The sequence below is a fragment of the Pocillopora damicornis genome, chromosome 4 (genome assembly GCF_964200805.1).
Source record: "Pocillopora damicornis chromosome 4, jaPocDami1.2, whole genome shotgun sequence".
Lineage (NCBI taxonomy): Eukaryota > Metazoa > Cnidaria > Anthozoa > Scleractinia > Pocilloporidae > Pocillopora > Pocillopora damicornis.
Window position 1 is genome coordinate 12,006,447 of NC_142673.1, and position 17,154 is coordinate 12,023,600.

The 17,154-nt window shown below is 37.4% G+C and overlaps 1 protein-coding gene across 8 annotated transcripts; it reads left to right on the plus strand.

Moving 5' to 3' along the window:
• Positions 1–9,130: 9,130 nt before the first annotated feature.
• On the plus strand, positions 9,131–16,921 carry LOC113668176 (cannabinoid receptor 1). Of its 8 annotated transcripts, none has more exons than XM_089202607.1 (3): positions 13,132–13,172; positions 13,585–13,643; positions 15,068–16,921. In XM_089202607.1, exon 3 carries the CDS (start codon positions 15,071–15,073, stop codon positions 16,073–16,075), a length of 1,005 nt encoding a protein of 334 aa, XP_089058733.1. In that variant the 5' UTR covers positions 13,132–13,172; positions 13,585–13,643; positions 15,068–15,070; the 3' UTR covers positions 16,076–16,921. The 8 variants fall into 8 exon arrangements, with proteins under 8 accessions (XP_089058735.1, XP_027039869.2, XP_089058734.1 ...); XM_089202610.1 differs by lacking the exon at positions 13,132–13,172 and adding an exon at positions 13,200–13,320; XM_089202609.1 differs by lacking the exons at positions 13,132–13,172; positions 13,585–13,643 and adding an exon at positions 9,131–9,261.
• The last annotated feature ends 233 nt before the right edge of the window (positions 16,922–17,154 follow it).

The following is a 17,154-nucleotide window of genomic DNA, read 5'->3' on the forward strand; positions in this document are numbered from 1 at the left end:
CACACATTGCTCGAGAAAATGTACTTACGCTTGGTTCGTACCTCCTAGCTCACGGGAACTGGTACATGAGAATAGGCCGGAACTTTAACGTTGGCAGACTGACTGCTCTTGAAGCAGTCCAAGATGTTGTGGAAGCCCTTTTCGGCCTGAGGAATGATTACATAAAGTTTCCCATCACAGAGGCTGAATCTGAGCTCCCAAACATTGTTGGTGCAATTGATGAATCCCATATAAGAATGGCTACCCTTCAGGCAGTGCTGTGGACTATTTCAGTCGCTATCAGCAACATGAACTCATTGTCCATACTATTGTGATTAGCAGGAAACACTTCCTAGACTTTACATCTGGCTTTGCAGGCAGTATTTAAGAGTTCTGCCAAAATGTACAATCGTTGATCTCGCAGAGCAACATCAGATTCTTATGGGCCCTTTTCTGCGGATACTGACATCAAACTGTATTTAGTTGGAGACAGTGCATACCCTCTTGCTTCCTGGCTTCAAAAACCATTTCCAGAAGCAGCAAGAGATTCATAGGAAGTAGCTCCCAATAAAGCTTTGTTTGCTGGTGGGTAGAGGTAGAGTAGCAGTAGAATAGGCTTTTGGGATGCTAAAAATTCGCAGGCGTATACGCGGAAACAGCTGGATAGCAAGATTTCAATTGCTGTTGCTTGTGCTGTCGATGGCAACTTTTGTCTTCTGAATCAAGACTACTGAAATGATGATGACAACGATGAACCTCGAGATCAAGTACATGAAAGCAACAACGATGATGTTAAAAGGGAAAAGGCAACGTTCAAAGTGTTTTGAGGGAGTACCTTGCATACGCATGACTGAACTAGAACATTTAATTGATATTCTCCTTCCTCTGGAATTGGGCAAATGTTATTGATGTGTTGAAAAGATGCATACGCCATTATAATTTCAATGAGCTCTAAGATCAAACCGACAGTCAAGTAATCATTGATTGCTCATGCTTATGTGTTCTTCATTGAAGAATGTTGCAATCATAAGCAAACAATTATTTCTTGTGCAATTTGATTTCATTGAGCAATGATTGAAATTCAAAGCATGCTAATGGTGATCCATCGTTCAATCGAAAATCATTTTAAATCTAATTAATTAAAATAGCCCGGAAATGCGCTTAATAAAAAAACGAATATACAGCTTTAAACACTAGAAACTGTAACCATTAGAATCATCACACCGATAAGTTTTACTGAGTTTAACTGTCTATTTTTTTATCTTTAATGGCTTCAAGAAAAGAGCCCATGAAAGTTGACTCAGTGAAAATCCTCTAAAGAAGAATTTGAATTTGAAATGTTTTCAATTAAGTCTACGTGTACTCAGCTTCTACGTTTGCTATGAAAGATCAACCAAAAGGTTCGAAGTAAAAGCGAAGGAATGGTAAGGGGCTAGTTTCGTTGGCTCGGTTGAGTTGCCGTCAGCTGAGCGTGTTGCCAGCGATCATATGTACATTTCCTTCCGAGTTGAAAAAAAACCTTTTGAAGGTGCTTCTTTGTTTGCATGTTTTTATGATTGCGGCATGATGAAAAGAAGTTTTGCACGGACTAAAATGTCCTTGAGTGATTTTTCCTTCCTGTAAGATACAATCGGTGGCTGGTTAGAGATATGTGCAAGTCTACGCTGCTGTTGAATGATGTTCCAGTGTTTCATGAGAGTCTTCTTAAGATTTGGTGTGACCGGGTTATAAGTGGTAACAAATGGTAAAATTTCTTTCGCCTTCTTTGTTTTGTCATGAAGGGTCTTTGTTCTGTCGGAGAACTAAACTTCAGTAAGGATTTTATGAACGAACGTCGTAGGACAGCTTCTGTTACAGAGTCTTGGCTGAAGATCTCGTTTGTGTTTATCAAAATTCTCCTTTACTGAGTTGGTTCTTAAAAGACTTTGTGCTTCTCCTTTAGTAAAACCCTTTTTCGTCTTTAAAGGGTGGCAGGATCAGAAGTGTGTATACTGAAAAGTTTCAGTGGGTTTAAAGTGGGTTTGCGAATCGAGAATTTGAGAATTGAAGGACATGGTCCCTTGAATATCTCTGTGTCGAGAGAGACAGAGTGTTCGAGTGACATTTCACAAGTAAACTTGATTGTGGAGTGGAACGAGTTGGCGAAGTCTACAAAATAGAAATTTCCTCCAATGTAATGTTCCACAAAGAGAATATGTGGTCGATAAACGTTTTCCAGACAAATGGTTGAACTGGACTACCTGCTAACAGTCGTTTTTCAAGGTCCGCTATGAAAATAACGGAAAAATCGACTGCCGTTTTAGTTCCCATAGTGATGCTGTGAGTTTGTACCAAGTGTTTTTCATCAAACTTGAAAGAATTTTCTCTAAGTATGAGCCGCACTAGTACTGGTAAATCGCTTGTAATAGGTAATTTCTGCTCATAGTGATCTTCGTAATGGCGGCCAAGAACGTCAATTCGTTCTTCTTGAGGAACGTTGGTGTAGAGAGAACTAACGTCAAGTGTGACTAGGACCACATTGTCTGGAATTTGCATGTTTTCAATTCAAATTGAGACAGTTGGGAGTTCCTTGAAATCCTGAAGCCCAAGTGGTTCTAGTAAAGTCCTTAATTTTAATTTTTCTAGCATTCAAAGGGATCTTATGCGATGGAAAATGTGAACAAAAAAAATCCAAACTAGTACACAATTGTTTAAAATTCCTCTACAGATAACTTGCAAGCACTCTATTTGTGCAGATAATACCTATTTCTACTTTGTAATTCATTTCAATCACACTTTACATCAACGTATTTGATTCATGTTATTGAAAACCCTTTCTTATTAGTAACGGTTTAGGTAACGGAAGTTATTGGAATTAACTAGAAAACCTAACAAACCATTTTAAAGCTATTTTCGATATAAAGTTTATGTAGCTTTGTTTTACACTTGATCATATACCAATGCTTCATTGCACCAATCTCCATTCATTTGTATAATATGTAAATGGAATATATAGTTATTTTTTTCAACACGCATTTTTCCACAATTTTGCACTGGTTCCAAAAATTGTGGTTCTTAGCTTGAGTGATTACAAAAACAAATGGTTACACAAGCAGAAAATCATACTAAAATGTTCAACTAAACCTTAAATTTTCTACTAACCAGGTAACATAAATTGTAACAGAAGTAACCGACTGAGGATTCATGAATTCTGTTCTATTTGTCCTCCTTAATTGGCACGATGGTTAGGCAAAAAGTCACTCAATCATGGCAACAGTGTCATCGTGAACCTTGAATTACCTTTTTGTTTTACCAGCGGGGACAGGGGGCTCTATTTTTGCCAGGATAGACTTCAGATCTGTACAAACTTCATCTTCTGGATTTGGCCACTTCAAGAGTCCAGCTTGTTTCCCCGATGACTGGATGACTCGATGAGGTTTATAATAATAATAACAATAATAAAACACTTATAGTGTGCTGTGTCCACTAATTGCTCGAAGCGCTGTACCACAGTGGTTAAACTATAAAATACAAAAGCCAATAGCTATTATAATAAAATTAACTAAACTACACTACCTAAAAATAGACGACATCATAAGCTAACTTAAAGAGGTGTCTTAAACTGCGTCTTGAACTGATCAACAAAGGTAACACTCTTGAGTTCAAGAGGCAATTGATTCCATAGCTTAGGGAGCAACTACAGAAAAAGCTCTATCATGATACGTCTTTAACCTGGATCTAGGCACAGCTAAAAGATTCTAGAACTAGAACGAAGTAAACGTGGACTCTTATGGCAGTGTAAGAGTTCAGATAGATAAGTTGGTGCCAACTAGTGCAAAGCACATGGCAGACCGTATGCGGGGCGGCCCGCATGGAAAACTAGTAGCTTCTAATTTTGAGGGGAGTCCTTTAAGTCTAAAATATCACAAGAAGGGTGATACTGGTCCACAGGGTTTACAAGGGCTATCTGGTAGTGGTGGTGGTTCTGCAGACCTTCCAACTGTATCACTGTTGGATGGAAGTCAGAAAATGGCAGGTGATTTGAATATAATAGTAAAAAGGTGCTTAACATGACAATGACACCAAGAAATTTATGAATTTACTGGAAACGTTCAGTCTTTCGCAACACGTTTCGGGCCCGCCCCATTTTATCAGGTCATACCTCATTTAATTATTACTCGTTCCTCAGATGATATTGTTCTTGCTTCCCCGAAAACTACTTTTCCCATCTCCGATCATTTTATTATTCAGTGTCCTATTGGTTTCTTATGACCAGCTTTGTCATGCAAAAAACTGTTCGTAAACTCAAAAATATTGATATTGCTGCGTTCTCAGCTGATATTGCCTTTTCTATGCTTTGTGCAAGCGTAAACTGGGACAATATTGATGCACTCTCTGACTGCTTTAACAAGACTCTTACTGACTTACTGGATAAGTTTGCCCCGCTTAAAACAAGGACTATGATTAATCGTCCAAAGGTCCCATGGTTTAATGATGACATTAAGCAACTCAAGCGTCAACGTCGTCGCCTTGAAAAGAGAGCCGTGAAAACTGACCTCCCTGGTGACTGTGAATTATTATTCAAACCTAATTGATCAGTGTGCGGGTGACTCTCGCAAGTTATTTCGTGTAGTTAATTCTTTGTGTAGGGAACCACTTGAGACGGCTCTTCCAGAGCACACTGACCCCACAAAGCTAGCAAACGAATTTGGCACCTTCTTCCTCAAAAAAACTAAAATCATAAAGGAAAATCTTGACAAGTTTCAAGTTCAAGAACCTCGACTCATTCGTGTTACTCCTAAGGAGAATCTGGAGAGTTTTTCCGCGCTATCCATCGGAGAAGTGTCTAAGATTGTTCGAGAATCCTCCGATGCCTCTTGTTGGCTGGATCCTGTTCCTACATGGCTAGTGAAGCCCTTTCCTGATGTATTAGCGTCCCCTATCACTGAGATGGTAATCTCTCTCTTCTCAATGGTCATGTTCCAGAAAATTGGAGAACCGCCGTTGTCTTTCCTCTACTGAAAAAACCTGGACTTGATTTGGTCTATAAAAATTTCCGTCTAGTCAGTAATCTTCCATTCATTACCAAGGTAGTGGAAAAGGCTTCACTTCAAGAACTTCTCGTCCACCGTGAAAAAAATTCCCCTCTCCCTAAATTCCAGTCTCGCTTCCCTAAGTATCACTCGACAGAAACTGCTCTATTAAAGGTTGAAAACCACATCTTAATGAGTAGAGATATTAAAGCAGTGACACTTCTCGTACTTTTGGACCTTAGTGCTGCTTTTGACACCATTGGACGTTCCATTCTTCTGAATATCTTGTCACAGGATTTTGGAGTCGTCGGGACTGCTTTAAATTGGTTCGACTCATTTCTGTCCGGTCGCAAACAACGTATACTTGTTGGTGATAAGACTTCTGATGACTTTAATATGAACTGTGGAGTCCCCTGGGGTAGTTGTATGGGGCCTATTTTATTCACTCTCTACGTCTCCCGCCTCTTCAACATTATTTCTCAGCATCTCCCTTCCGTCCATGGTTATGCTGACGACACCGAGATTTACCTGTCCTCCCGACCTTGTTCTATCCATTCCGAAATTAGCGCTGTCTCTGCGATTGAGATGTGCATTGCTGATGTTCGTTCTTGGATTATTGCTAATCGTTTAATGATCAACGACGCAAAAACTGAGTTTCTAATTATTAGCACCCGCCAACAACTTGAAAAAACATCTATTGAATCTATTATTATTGGTGACACCCTTATTAAACCTTTAGAAAGCGTCCGGAACCTTGGGTCCTGGTTCGATGCCTATATGCGAATGAACGTTCATATAGGCAAGATTTGTAGCAAGGCTTTTCGCGGATTATATAACATAAGACAGATCAGAAAATTCCTTACTGTTCAATGGACTAAGACACCAGTCCACGCCTTTATATCCTCACACCTTGATTACTGTAACGCATTTCTCTTCGGTCTACCTAAATATCAACTCGATCGCTTACAGAAAGTTCAGAATGCTGCGGCTAGAGTGATTTTTCAGATTCCAAAATTTGAGCATATCACAAATGCACTTATCGACCTACATTGGCTCCCAGTAACGTTCAGAGTTCAGTTTAAATTGCTCCTCTTTGTTTACAAGTCATGACGCAACCAAAGTCCTCCCTACATTAAAGATCTTTCGTCCCTGAAACCAGCTACTAATTATGCTCTTCGCTCGCCTGTTCCATCTCTTCTGTTCGTTCCAAAAGCCAACTGCTCTTCACTTAGGGATCGGGCCTTTGCTCATGCTGCACCTGTTTTATGGAACTCGCTGCCATTAACTATAAGAACAAGTAATAGCCTCGCCATTTTTAAAAAGCAACTTAAAACATATCTATTTAGGAAAGCTTTTAGTTTGTTGTAATAGTTCTAATGTTTATTGCCTTTGAATATTTTAACTTTAATTAGTATAGAACTTTAACTTATGTAAAGCGCTTCTGAATATTGTGTATAGTTTTAGCGCTATATAAATTCCTTATCATTATCATTATCATTAACCTTGAAGATCAATCAGGTGCAAAGGTGCAGGTAATAAAAAGTATGTTGATACCATTGCAAATAGTAGTCTAAACGGTTCTGACACTTTACCAGGTGATATTAATATGAATAATAACCGTATCAAGAATGTACGTACACCCACTTCAAATACTGATGTCGTTAATAACGCATTTTGTGGTGCAACATACAGGACAAAAAGTGATAATAACCAATTATTGAGATTAGGAAGTGATAACAGATGGGATGCAGATGGTAGGACCATTTATGAGCTGAGTAGAGCACAATATGATGATGAGGCTGTAACCTTGGAGCAGATGAAAGATACCACAGATAAGAAAACAGATATGAACAATCTGTTACCCCAAATATTGAAAATCAGGCTATTAATACCAGATTATCACAGCAGTAATAACAATGATAAGGATGCGGTTAATAAGAAATATGTCGATCGTAAAACCTTTATTCTGGATGTATCAGAAGGTCTTGATAAGAAAGGCAATAAGTTTATCATTGTGGCACGCCCATCAAATGCAACAGATCCCAGTAATTAAGGGTATGTTTATACACAAGCAAGTGGTATATTGAAAACTGATGGTACAAGAGTGATGACTGGTAATTTGAATGTGAATAGCAGAGGTGTAATAATTAATGTCAAACAGGCACAGGCACATGAAAGCACACATGCTGCTAATGTCAATTTTGTCGCTACAACTATCACTAATAGTAATGTAATGATGACTACTAATTATCAGAAGTATGTTAATGATAGATTGAATTAGTCTGTTGGTAGTAAGATTTGAAAACCACATTTGCATACACTATGAAGAAGTGGACAGTTCAGTGATGGGGATGACATTACAGGGGTTAAATTCATTGATAAGGACTTTCATCAGTTTAATGAAAAAACATATGAAATGAAACTCCATTTGGATTCCAGCAAAGGGTATTATTCATCTCATGTTGGGTTGAATATTTATGCAGTATCAACTGGTGAAAATTCAGTGGTATTTGAATTATACTTCCCCTCTGCATCTATTGATCATTCATTAGGTTATCAACTAAAAAATTTACAGATCATACCAGATCACTGTTTCATATACACAAGTGTAATAATGTAACACCTAACTATCTGTTGATGGATTTGGTATTGAAAAATAAGTAAGGTGTGGCTTATGCGCAGGATTTGGTCATACGTGTTATAGTTTATGGCATCTCAGGGTATCATAATAATGTTCTCTTGTGTGTGTGTGTGTGTTTCTGGAATGAAAATTATGAAATAAGTGCCAGTGCTCTTAATTTCATCACACTTGTTAAAATGACATAACAACGGTGTTACAGTAGGACCAGTTACAAGTGGAGCTAATGTTTTAATTTAAAATGGCGCACATTTTTCTTTTGACACAAATCATGATCGTATTGGCAAGGTAAGACTTTATTTAATGAGGGTAACATTTGACAGTAATAACACCGATAAGAAGGTGACAGAAGGTGTTGTTCTTTTGGCATCAAGAATTATTCTGGCCGCACGTTTTGAAGACGCAGGAAATCTTATTGCCGTAAAGCATTATAGGTGTAATGACTGTAGAGTAGTATATGTCTCGTCGACTGCGTTTTAAATATGGACTTATGTGACGAAGGAGTCCAGTACGTTTCGCCAACTTTTTGCATAACTCCTCAATCTGGCGATTAAATGAAAGGTCGTGATCTAACGTGACCCCTAAAAGTTTGAAATCAGTTACATGTTCAATGTTTCTTCCTTTTAAGTTAATATCTATTGTGGAAGAGGCGACAAGGTTCCGCAAACGTTTCCCTGTTACCAGCATGGACTTGGTTTTCTGAGAGTTCATAGACATTTTGTTTGGTGCTGATCACTCATCTAAACGTTTGAGATCTTGATTGAGAGCGTATGTCAGATGAGGGACATTTTCCCAGCTAGAGGTTCTTGATAAAGTTTTGTCACCAGCATAAACGTCTAGTGTTGAATCACGTATACTTAAAGGCATGTCGTTCACGAACAATAGGAAGAGAATAGGTCCTATAAAATAATGATTTTCCTCATGTATGGTGACCACGCATGTGAAAGTAAGTAAGAAGTCCCCAGCAAAATTTCAGATTCTATCAAGTGATAGAAACATCCAACAGCCAAACACGTCAGGCGAGTCTATTTCACGTCTAGAGAGCGTAGCTGGTAAAGTTGTCACAGTAATGTTTACTTTCTTAGACAAACACACCAAGAAACGCACGCATTAAGCTAAAAAGTTTCATGAAAAAAATAGCAAAAAACTCTACGATTAATTCAGATATCAAAGTATTGTCATTTGTTTACACCTTATCAAGCTGGAATATTCTTAATCAGATAAACTCTTGAACTAAATTAGCCACCGCTTTTTTTTCCCAGTGATGATGAAACAAAAATAGAAGACACAATTTATGCATTCTAACCAATAGTTTAGCATCTCTCTCCTGAAAAAATTCAAATTGCAACAAAACGGAATTCGTATCATTCAAAAAAATTAACGGCGGATGTATTAATAGTGAAAGATTTGAAAATGTACGTTTGCAATGAATATTCAGCTTCAAAACCCGAGTTATAAGAATTTCGATTTGGTTTCTGGTTCAACCACACTTTGAATTCTTTTTATCATTGTGGTTTTGGTAGATCGAACGCAACCTCTACAGTTGAACAGCTAATACCGGACTTACGTCTCGTTTGGAATGAATTTCGATAAAGATGAGTGATGGAGAAGGAAATGATGTGAGTACATGTGGTAAGTTTACTGCAGTGCAAAGAAAAAAAGGCATTGATGATTAATGAATATACAGCAACATAGACCACGGAACCTGGAAATCAAACGTGATCCAAGGTCTTTAATTTTTAATTTGTTTTATGCACGCGGTCACTTAGTGAAAAGATTGACGTTTCACAACAAAGTAAATTCATGAAATAACTTAGCTGCCCCCTGGTGATTTTGAGATGTGTATTATTTTACTTTGGTCGCTTCGTCTAAGCTAACGACAGTGCCAGTGTTTGGTGTCTTTCCACCCAAAGGTAAGATGGCGCTGCTTTTTGGAAATTTATCCTTTTTTAGTCTTTCCCTCTCTCTATTCAGAATTTGCTCAGCTCATTCGTGATTCAACATTAAGAACAATCATATCTTCACTTTTTTTACAGTCGTAAGCAACGTAGTTCCGTTCTATGGCTGATAGGAAAAAATATAGATGATGCAAAAAAGAGTGTGTTCATGAGCACGTATTTTCTTTTTACATTTCTTAATAATCGACGAATCGTTATTTATGATGACCTGTGAAAGGAAAATATTTTAAGAGGACGTGTTACCGTTGTCTAATTGAATGTCATGTTATGGGCAAAATATGAAATTAGCTTTTTTCTTGCCGTTGATATCATCTTTTTCTAAGCTTCTAAGCTTCAAATGTGGTTTACAACTAACACGGGATTGTAATGACATTTCTGTCTATTGCGGTTTTTCGAGAATACATTTTTTCATGTGATGAATGTTTTGTGTATTTTGGCGATTCCATTTAGATCCGGCACACAGGGGTATTCTTGGTAGCCAAATGGGGAGTTACACGGAGCAAGCGAGTTGTCTTTAGCGCATGGTGTTTTGAAGGGGGATGAAACTCTATCTTTAAAGCCGGTTAAACTATAGGCCATCGACAATGAACATTCTATTAGTATAAGTGATAGCAACGTGAAAAGAAACTGAGTCATCGAAAGCTTATCTCCAAGTGTTTCGGATAATAAAATACCAAGAACTCGGGTTTGCCTTCGTTGATTTTGCCATTTGGTTTGAAATCAGGCAAACAATTAAGACGCCTGCGGCCTTAAATAATGAGGAAAAGTGTGTGTTGAGAATTTTTTTACCATGTGATTGAGTGTCGTGGTACTCTCTGATTTTATTCCTCGCAATCAATCACTTTATATTAAATGTTGTTGGAGTATGTCATAGTTACTGACGTCATTTTATTCAAGTTCCTCGATGGATCACGGCAGAGAGCCAATCGTAACATCTCTCGTATGGTTTTTTTCCTTTCTTTTTTCATTTAGGTAAACGGATGTATTAGCCAAAATTTTACAGGCGCATTTTTCATAGTCAGAGAGCTTCGAAGGACGGAAGGAAGTAATTTTGGAATTTTTCTGATATGGTTGTTGTAATTGATATAAATAATACTTTTTTGAGAACGTGCTCTATGGTTGCGTAATTGCCACTGAGAGTTCTAAACGCAGCCCTCATTCTGGCTGCCGTAGTTTGACAATTTATTGAAGTCACAGGAAACTGATAAAATAAATAAATAAAAGTAGATAGATAAAAATATAAATGCACGAGTAAAAATATAAGCCACAACATTCCAGCCTGAGATTTTGCGATCCAATTGCGCTGGTTATCGTTCACCAAGTAAGCTATGAAGCTTCTGAATTGGGAAAACGTTAACTTTAGGCTCATGTGATGAAGAGACGAATGAATAGACAAAGATTACTACGTTTGACGTTTTATGTATCAAACATATTTCTTATTTCTTATCTTTTGTGATGCACGTGTGACAAAATCCGTATTTTCGACTTATCGCTGTCATCGAATTTACTTTACTTACTTTCTCTCCTCTTACTTTCTACTGGGTTTTGTTCGACCCCTCCATCAAAAATTTCTAGAGTGAGAGGGCAAGCCTCGTAGCCACAAAATTTACAGAGGAAAAATACTAATCGTTGATTGTCAAATTTTACAACTTAAAAGTTAAATGAAAAGAGTAGTTGTCAAAAAGCTGTCAGTCTACTGAAATAAGTAAACAGAAGCATCTTACACATATTATACGTTTTTTCAATAAGATGACGAAACTGATTGAAAAAGTAGACCTCAATTTTGATAAAATCTGATTTGAGAATTTTTATGACACATGTTTGAAAAAAGTTTCCTGAATCCACAATTTCAACAACCAAACTTTGGTAGTCCTAAGGAAGCCACGTGTCAGGTTATAAAGTAAACGATAGCAAATGGAAAAGTAATTGCCCTCGCATTGGTAACAATTATTTAAGCAGTGTCATTAACTTTTTGGGAAAAAAAAATGTATACAAACGTGACAAATTCAGAAATACGAACCTACTGTAATCGTTTGATATGATAATCATTTCCACAAGGCGTTTTCGACGGATTTAGTTGATGAGGCAGAATTTGTTCATTATGTGAAGCAACCTTAATATCTAGTAAAAACGTGGACAATGTTCGCTTTTTTCCTTGTCTCTGAATTGCTGGCTGTAACACTGACACGCTCGTTTAATGCCTTTTTAGATGCACTATATATTGAAAAAGAGAGAATTTATGGCTGACATAATTCAAAATTTTGATTTGCTTTTACTGCCAATCGAAAATAGCACTTCTGGGCATTTTGTAGGTATCAGTTAACGATATTCAGACTCAAGGTGTCTTAAAATTTAAAGTAAAGAACCAAGTTTCCCCGACCCAAGCGATAATTACTATGGAATAAGCCAGTTTATTAAGAAAGGCAACTGTTCCGATGCCTCCAGTCTACACGTTTACGGACACTGGCAATAACTATCGTAAAGATTAGTATCGGACAGATTCATGTTTTCATCGTTGATGTCGGTGTTCTTAATTTAGGTAAGATAAAAGTCCCTCTCTGTCAAGAATGTAGAATGTTGTAATCCGTTTTTTAACAACATCAATTTATCGGTTATGAGATACGTTCTTCCTAGAGAACGATGAAATGAAAGTCATCGATGGAAATCATGACAACTTCGGAAAAGGCGAAATGAATCTCGGCGGACAATAATCAGATACAGATGATAAATGTTTTTTCTGCACGTTGGTTAGTCGCTCGGCTTCCTCTCATTTGATCGCAGTGGCAATTAAAATATATTAAGATTTTGCACTGCCAATCAAAAATATATATATCTCCAAATTAAGAGAGAGAACATGTACGTCTGGTGAGTGGCAGTTCAATCTCGATAAGGTGAAGGATATTGTATCAACCTTGCTAGAGTTTCCCTTGTTTTTCTCGAAATGCGGTCAAAGTTTTAAATTAAAAGTATCGTCACTTCCTTTGGTTGAAATAGTTAATTCTGTGTTCGGTTTGTTAAGCAGTCAAAGACAGAAAATGTTGTAGTAAGGCTAATTATTTGGTAAACACTTAACATTTCGGGGGAGGAAACATTTCCAGGTCCTCGCGCACTTTCTTCTGTTAGAAATTTTTATGAAACAATTGTTTCTGAAGTCCTCAAATTATTTTTGATATCTTCGTGGTATAGAATGCAAGTAAATGGCCACGTTTACTTTTTGACTGAGGTATATACTTTTGTTCAATTTTCGTTGAGTTTCGCCTTTGTAAGGTTTTTTTTCCTCAGTTGGCTTCATTACCTTGGCATTTACATTAAAAGATAGGAATTGTACAGAGAGGCTTAGCCGCCGGCCACCTTGTGGTTCAATAAAATCCGAAAGCATTTGCGCGATAAGGGCACAACTGTACTCAATCTGTGACACACGGATAAATCGAATGACAGATTTTGAAACATTGCTCAATTTGACGTACAAGCTTTTCCGGTTTCCGGCCGTTCTCGATTTAGCCTATCTTGAAAGGATTATAGCAGTGCGCAACGAGTGAAAGATCGCGGACTATCCACCTTAATTATAATTGGGTTTTCACTAAGGTACGTTTCATTCTTTTCTTAGTTTTCGATCGGAACCGAGTTGGAGTGACTATTAGAAAATATTGTGATCATAGATACTTTGAGGGAAGGCTAAAAATAATGACAAATAATTTAAACCAGACGAAAGTAGGTCAACGCATAATTAATAGTGAGATATAGCCTTTCTTTGGAAAAGTATAGGATGATTCGCAATATTTTTGTGCTAAGCCCACGGATTGAATGGCTATTTATGAGTGAGAGTTGCTCCATGGAATACCAAGGGCCATCTTTTTCCTGTAAAATCCTTTTGAATGCCTTCCCAAATCTGTGGAACCTAATTATCTCGATATGAAAGAGAAGCTTTAATAACCGCTTTTATCAAGAAAAATGGTTTCGAAATATTTCATATTTGTTCCGTTCTTTTAATTTGTAGATAATTTGCACACAAGATGTGATGAAAAAGAAGCTCAATTACCGCTTTTATGAAGAAAAGTAGTTTTGAAACATTTCATATTTGTTGAATTGTTTTAATATGTAGATACTTTGCACACAGGATGTGAGAAGTTCGTTAAAGCTTTAGAGCGTAGACATCAAACTTTGGAATACGCTTTTTAAGCCTTGAAAGAATTACGTGACTCTTTAATAAACCTTTCGGTGGTACAAGACAATAGCGGGTTTTCTAGACTGAGCTAAGAAAACACCGACCAGACAATCAAAATTCAGTTACTGGCCAGACAAAGACATTATTATGATTCATACCTAATAGGATATCCTACCTTTCATATAAGATTTATTTTATGTCGACCTGTGTCTTTTTAAAAAAACATATGTTGCAAAGTAAGCGTCCTTAAAGAATCATCAAATTAAAAAAAAACCGCAAAACATAATTAAAAAAGGATAAGAAATGGCAGGATATCACTGATGACAGCATGGACGGAAGCATGCCAGAATGGTGACGTCAGTGTCAACGTAATGTCCTTTGAACAACTTCAGAACACAAAGTGACAGTTAAGAATGTAAAAGGCGAAGCTAACCTTTGTTTTGAAAATTTCCAAAGATTCAGGATGTGGGAAGGAGTAACGATCCGTTAGTTTTTTTGCGATGTAGGCTCATTTCTTCCAAATATAAGACAACAGTTCCTCCTATAAGTGAAACAACAATTTTTGGTGGCAGGCTTAGTCAAAGTAGCCGCAAATGTCAGAAAATTAGCAGACATTTCAAGATTATCGAATACATGTGATGTGTTCAAGTAGCACAAAATAGGGAATGAAATATAGGAAGGTCATCTTTACAAAAATTTGCAACCATATTAATTGGCGTGCAAAGTAATATCCAGAAAATTGTTGAAGAATTTAAAGAAAAGGTTTCCTGAGGGGACATTCGGCGAGAACATTGATTGTTAAACCCAAAGATAACGAGAAATTGTAGAATATTGCTGGCTAGTAATGATGAAGCCATTACGATATTTCAGTAATACGACAACCATTATGTCGCCGAACACGCAACTTAGTCACATTTGTCCCTGTTCGAGGGTCCTTACCATTTGAACTAACGTTAAATCTCACAGGATTGCTTATTTCATTTTTAATTTCTATTTCTTAGCTTTTTTACATTTGCATATTTTTTTTACCTCTATTTTTTTGGTGTCCCGTTCGCGTATTGTTTTTTGGGCGTTTATACACTATGGTTTTTTCAATAATTTCTTCTTATCCTGTAAATAACGTTTCTTCATTTTTTATTACTCAATAAAGAGAAAGATTTAGGTAAAGAGAAAAATTTATAAAAGTGTTAACAAACCCTACTGCACCATCGAGCGAAGAGAGATTTCTCCAGCGGATAACATTATCCACGCTATAAACAGCCAGGGCCAGAGCTATTGAGAAAAATAGATTGGTTTCTTTTTTTTCTTCTTTCAGAAGATGGCGGGCAATTTAACTATGTTTTCAAATCGCACAAGTCAAATGAGCTGCAGACAGGAAATATTGGACAGCAAGTCGTATCACTATGATCTAAACATCTCTATTATTGTGATTAACACACCGTTTGCCATATTTGCTGTTCTAAGCAATCTCTTGATTGTAATCACAATCGGTAAGTCTCAAGAACTTCGAGTCCCTGCGAACATTCTTCTGGGTAGTTTGGCCGTTACAGACCTGCTAGTTGGTTTGATTACTCAGCCTCTGTTTATTGCCTGGCGCTTGATGTTACACTACCCATCAACCATCTGTAACTCCGAAGTCGTTCATTCTCTATATGAATGTTTCCTCCATTTGTGCGCGGGCGGCTCTTTCCTCAGTCTCGCATACCTCAGTACCGACCGTTTCCTGGCAGTATCCAAGCCGTTACATTACCGTGCTAACGTCACAACAACACAAGCCGCGCGTAATATGGTCATACTGTGGCTTGCATGGATTGGTATCGTTGTTCTCCGCTACTCGGGTATTGACGAAGAAACCAATCAAACCATTACTTCGGTCATTGCTGGCACTTTGGTAATATATCTTGTTGCTGCTCAGATAGCCTTGATAGTCAGCGTCAAGCGCAACAGTATTCATGATTTGCTTTCAGAGGGAAACGCCACCGTCATCGCTTCGAAAAGAGAAGCACGAATTGCGTTAACCATTGTTTACATTTTCTTAGCTCTCCTGGTTTTCCTCCTCCCCGCTGTCGTTGTTCAAATTGTTTTGGGCTTCACCAGAAGTAATAAGAGTAAAACCGAGTTGAACTTAGCCATTTCAGCTCTTTTGATAAACTCTTCTGTAAACCCACTTATCTACTTCTGGAGAGGCCGAGACCTGCGCAAGGCAGCACGTCTTCTCTTTCTGGACCCTACGACTAGAGCAGGCGATAGCAGATTGTCGTCTAATAGCCCTGATAAAAACAGCGGTGATAACAGTGGAAGGTCTGTTGAGGAAACTGTGTAGATAAATTATGTTAAAAGAACCCTCCCTATGACAAAAATGAAAAATTGCAATAGACATTCAGAGATACTGTACATATGTCCTAGTTTAAAACGATTTCAAACCAATTTGATGTTTCCTCTGTGTTCCAGCTACCTTACCATAATCTTAAAACAAAGTAAAAATTAAAATAATACAACTTATTTGAAATTAAGTCAAACTGAAATCAATTTTAACCTCGGCATTTCAGTGTTAAAACATAGTCCTGTCTTACACTATCTTAATAGTGTTGGAACACTATCTTGATACAACGAGATTTAATTGTGATTTAGAACACTGGCATTGCTTGACTGGAGTTGGAACTGAATCGCGAAAGGAAACCAAGGGTACTCAGCGGGCTTTATAAACGTCTGTAGATACGCTCTCCCAAAGAAAGGAATCGCGAGTGTTTTCAGTCCATTTAAGGAGATAAAAACAAGGTTGCTTTCATCTTTGTTGTCGAAGGCTTCAGGTTCAACTGAGGGGACAACCACTTTTTTCCTACCCTAAATCGGGCGTTGACGAACTCAAAGTAGGGGTTGAAGTTGATAACTGCAAAATCCAGACTCGACGCGTTTGTCTCTGTGTGACAGTATATGTACTGTCAATAATGAGGAGATCAAGTGAGGTGGTGTGAGATATCTCACATGAGCTATGCACTACCGATGCATTTATGGCTAACAATAGTTTTCACTTTATCTGCCCCACCTTTTGATGTTATAAATTTTTTCATTATAAAGAGAATTCTAACAGGTTTGAAGCAGATTCATGTAGTTGTGGGTTACGATGAAATTTTAACATTTGCATTAATAAAAGTTTTAATCAGTCTGATATGAGACTAATGATATTTTTTAAACCAGTGCAGAGACATGAGATGGAAACATTTAATATCCAGTTTCTCCTTTTTTATGCCATTGGATCAGTTTGCTAGTTTTTCCTCTCCTATTGATAGGAAGAAGAAGCAATGAAATGTTACAACTGTAACACTGTGGTATGTTTGATTTTGGATCAGCGCATCTTTTTTTCTGTAATTCCTGTTGTTACAAACAGGATACTCGTTTTAC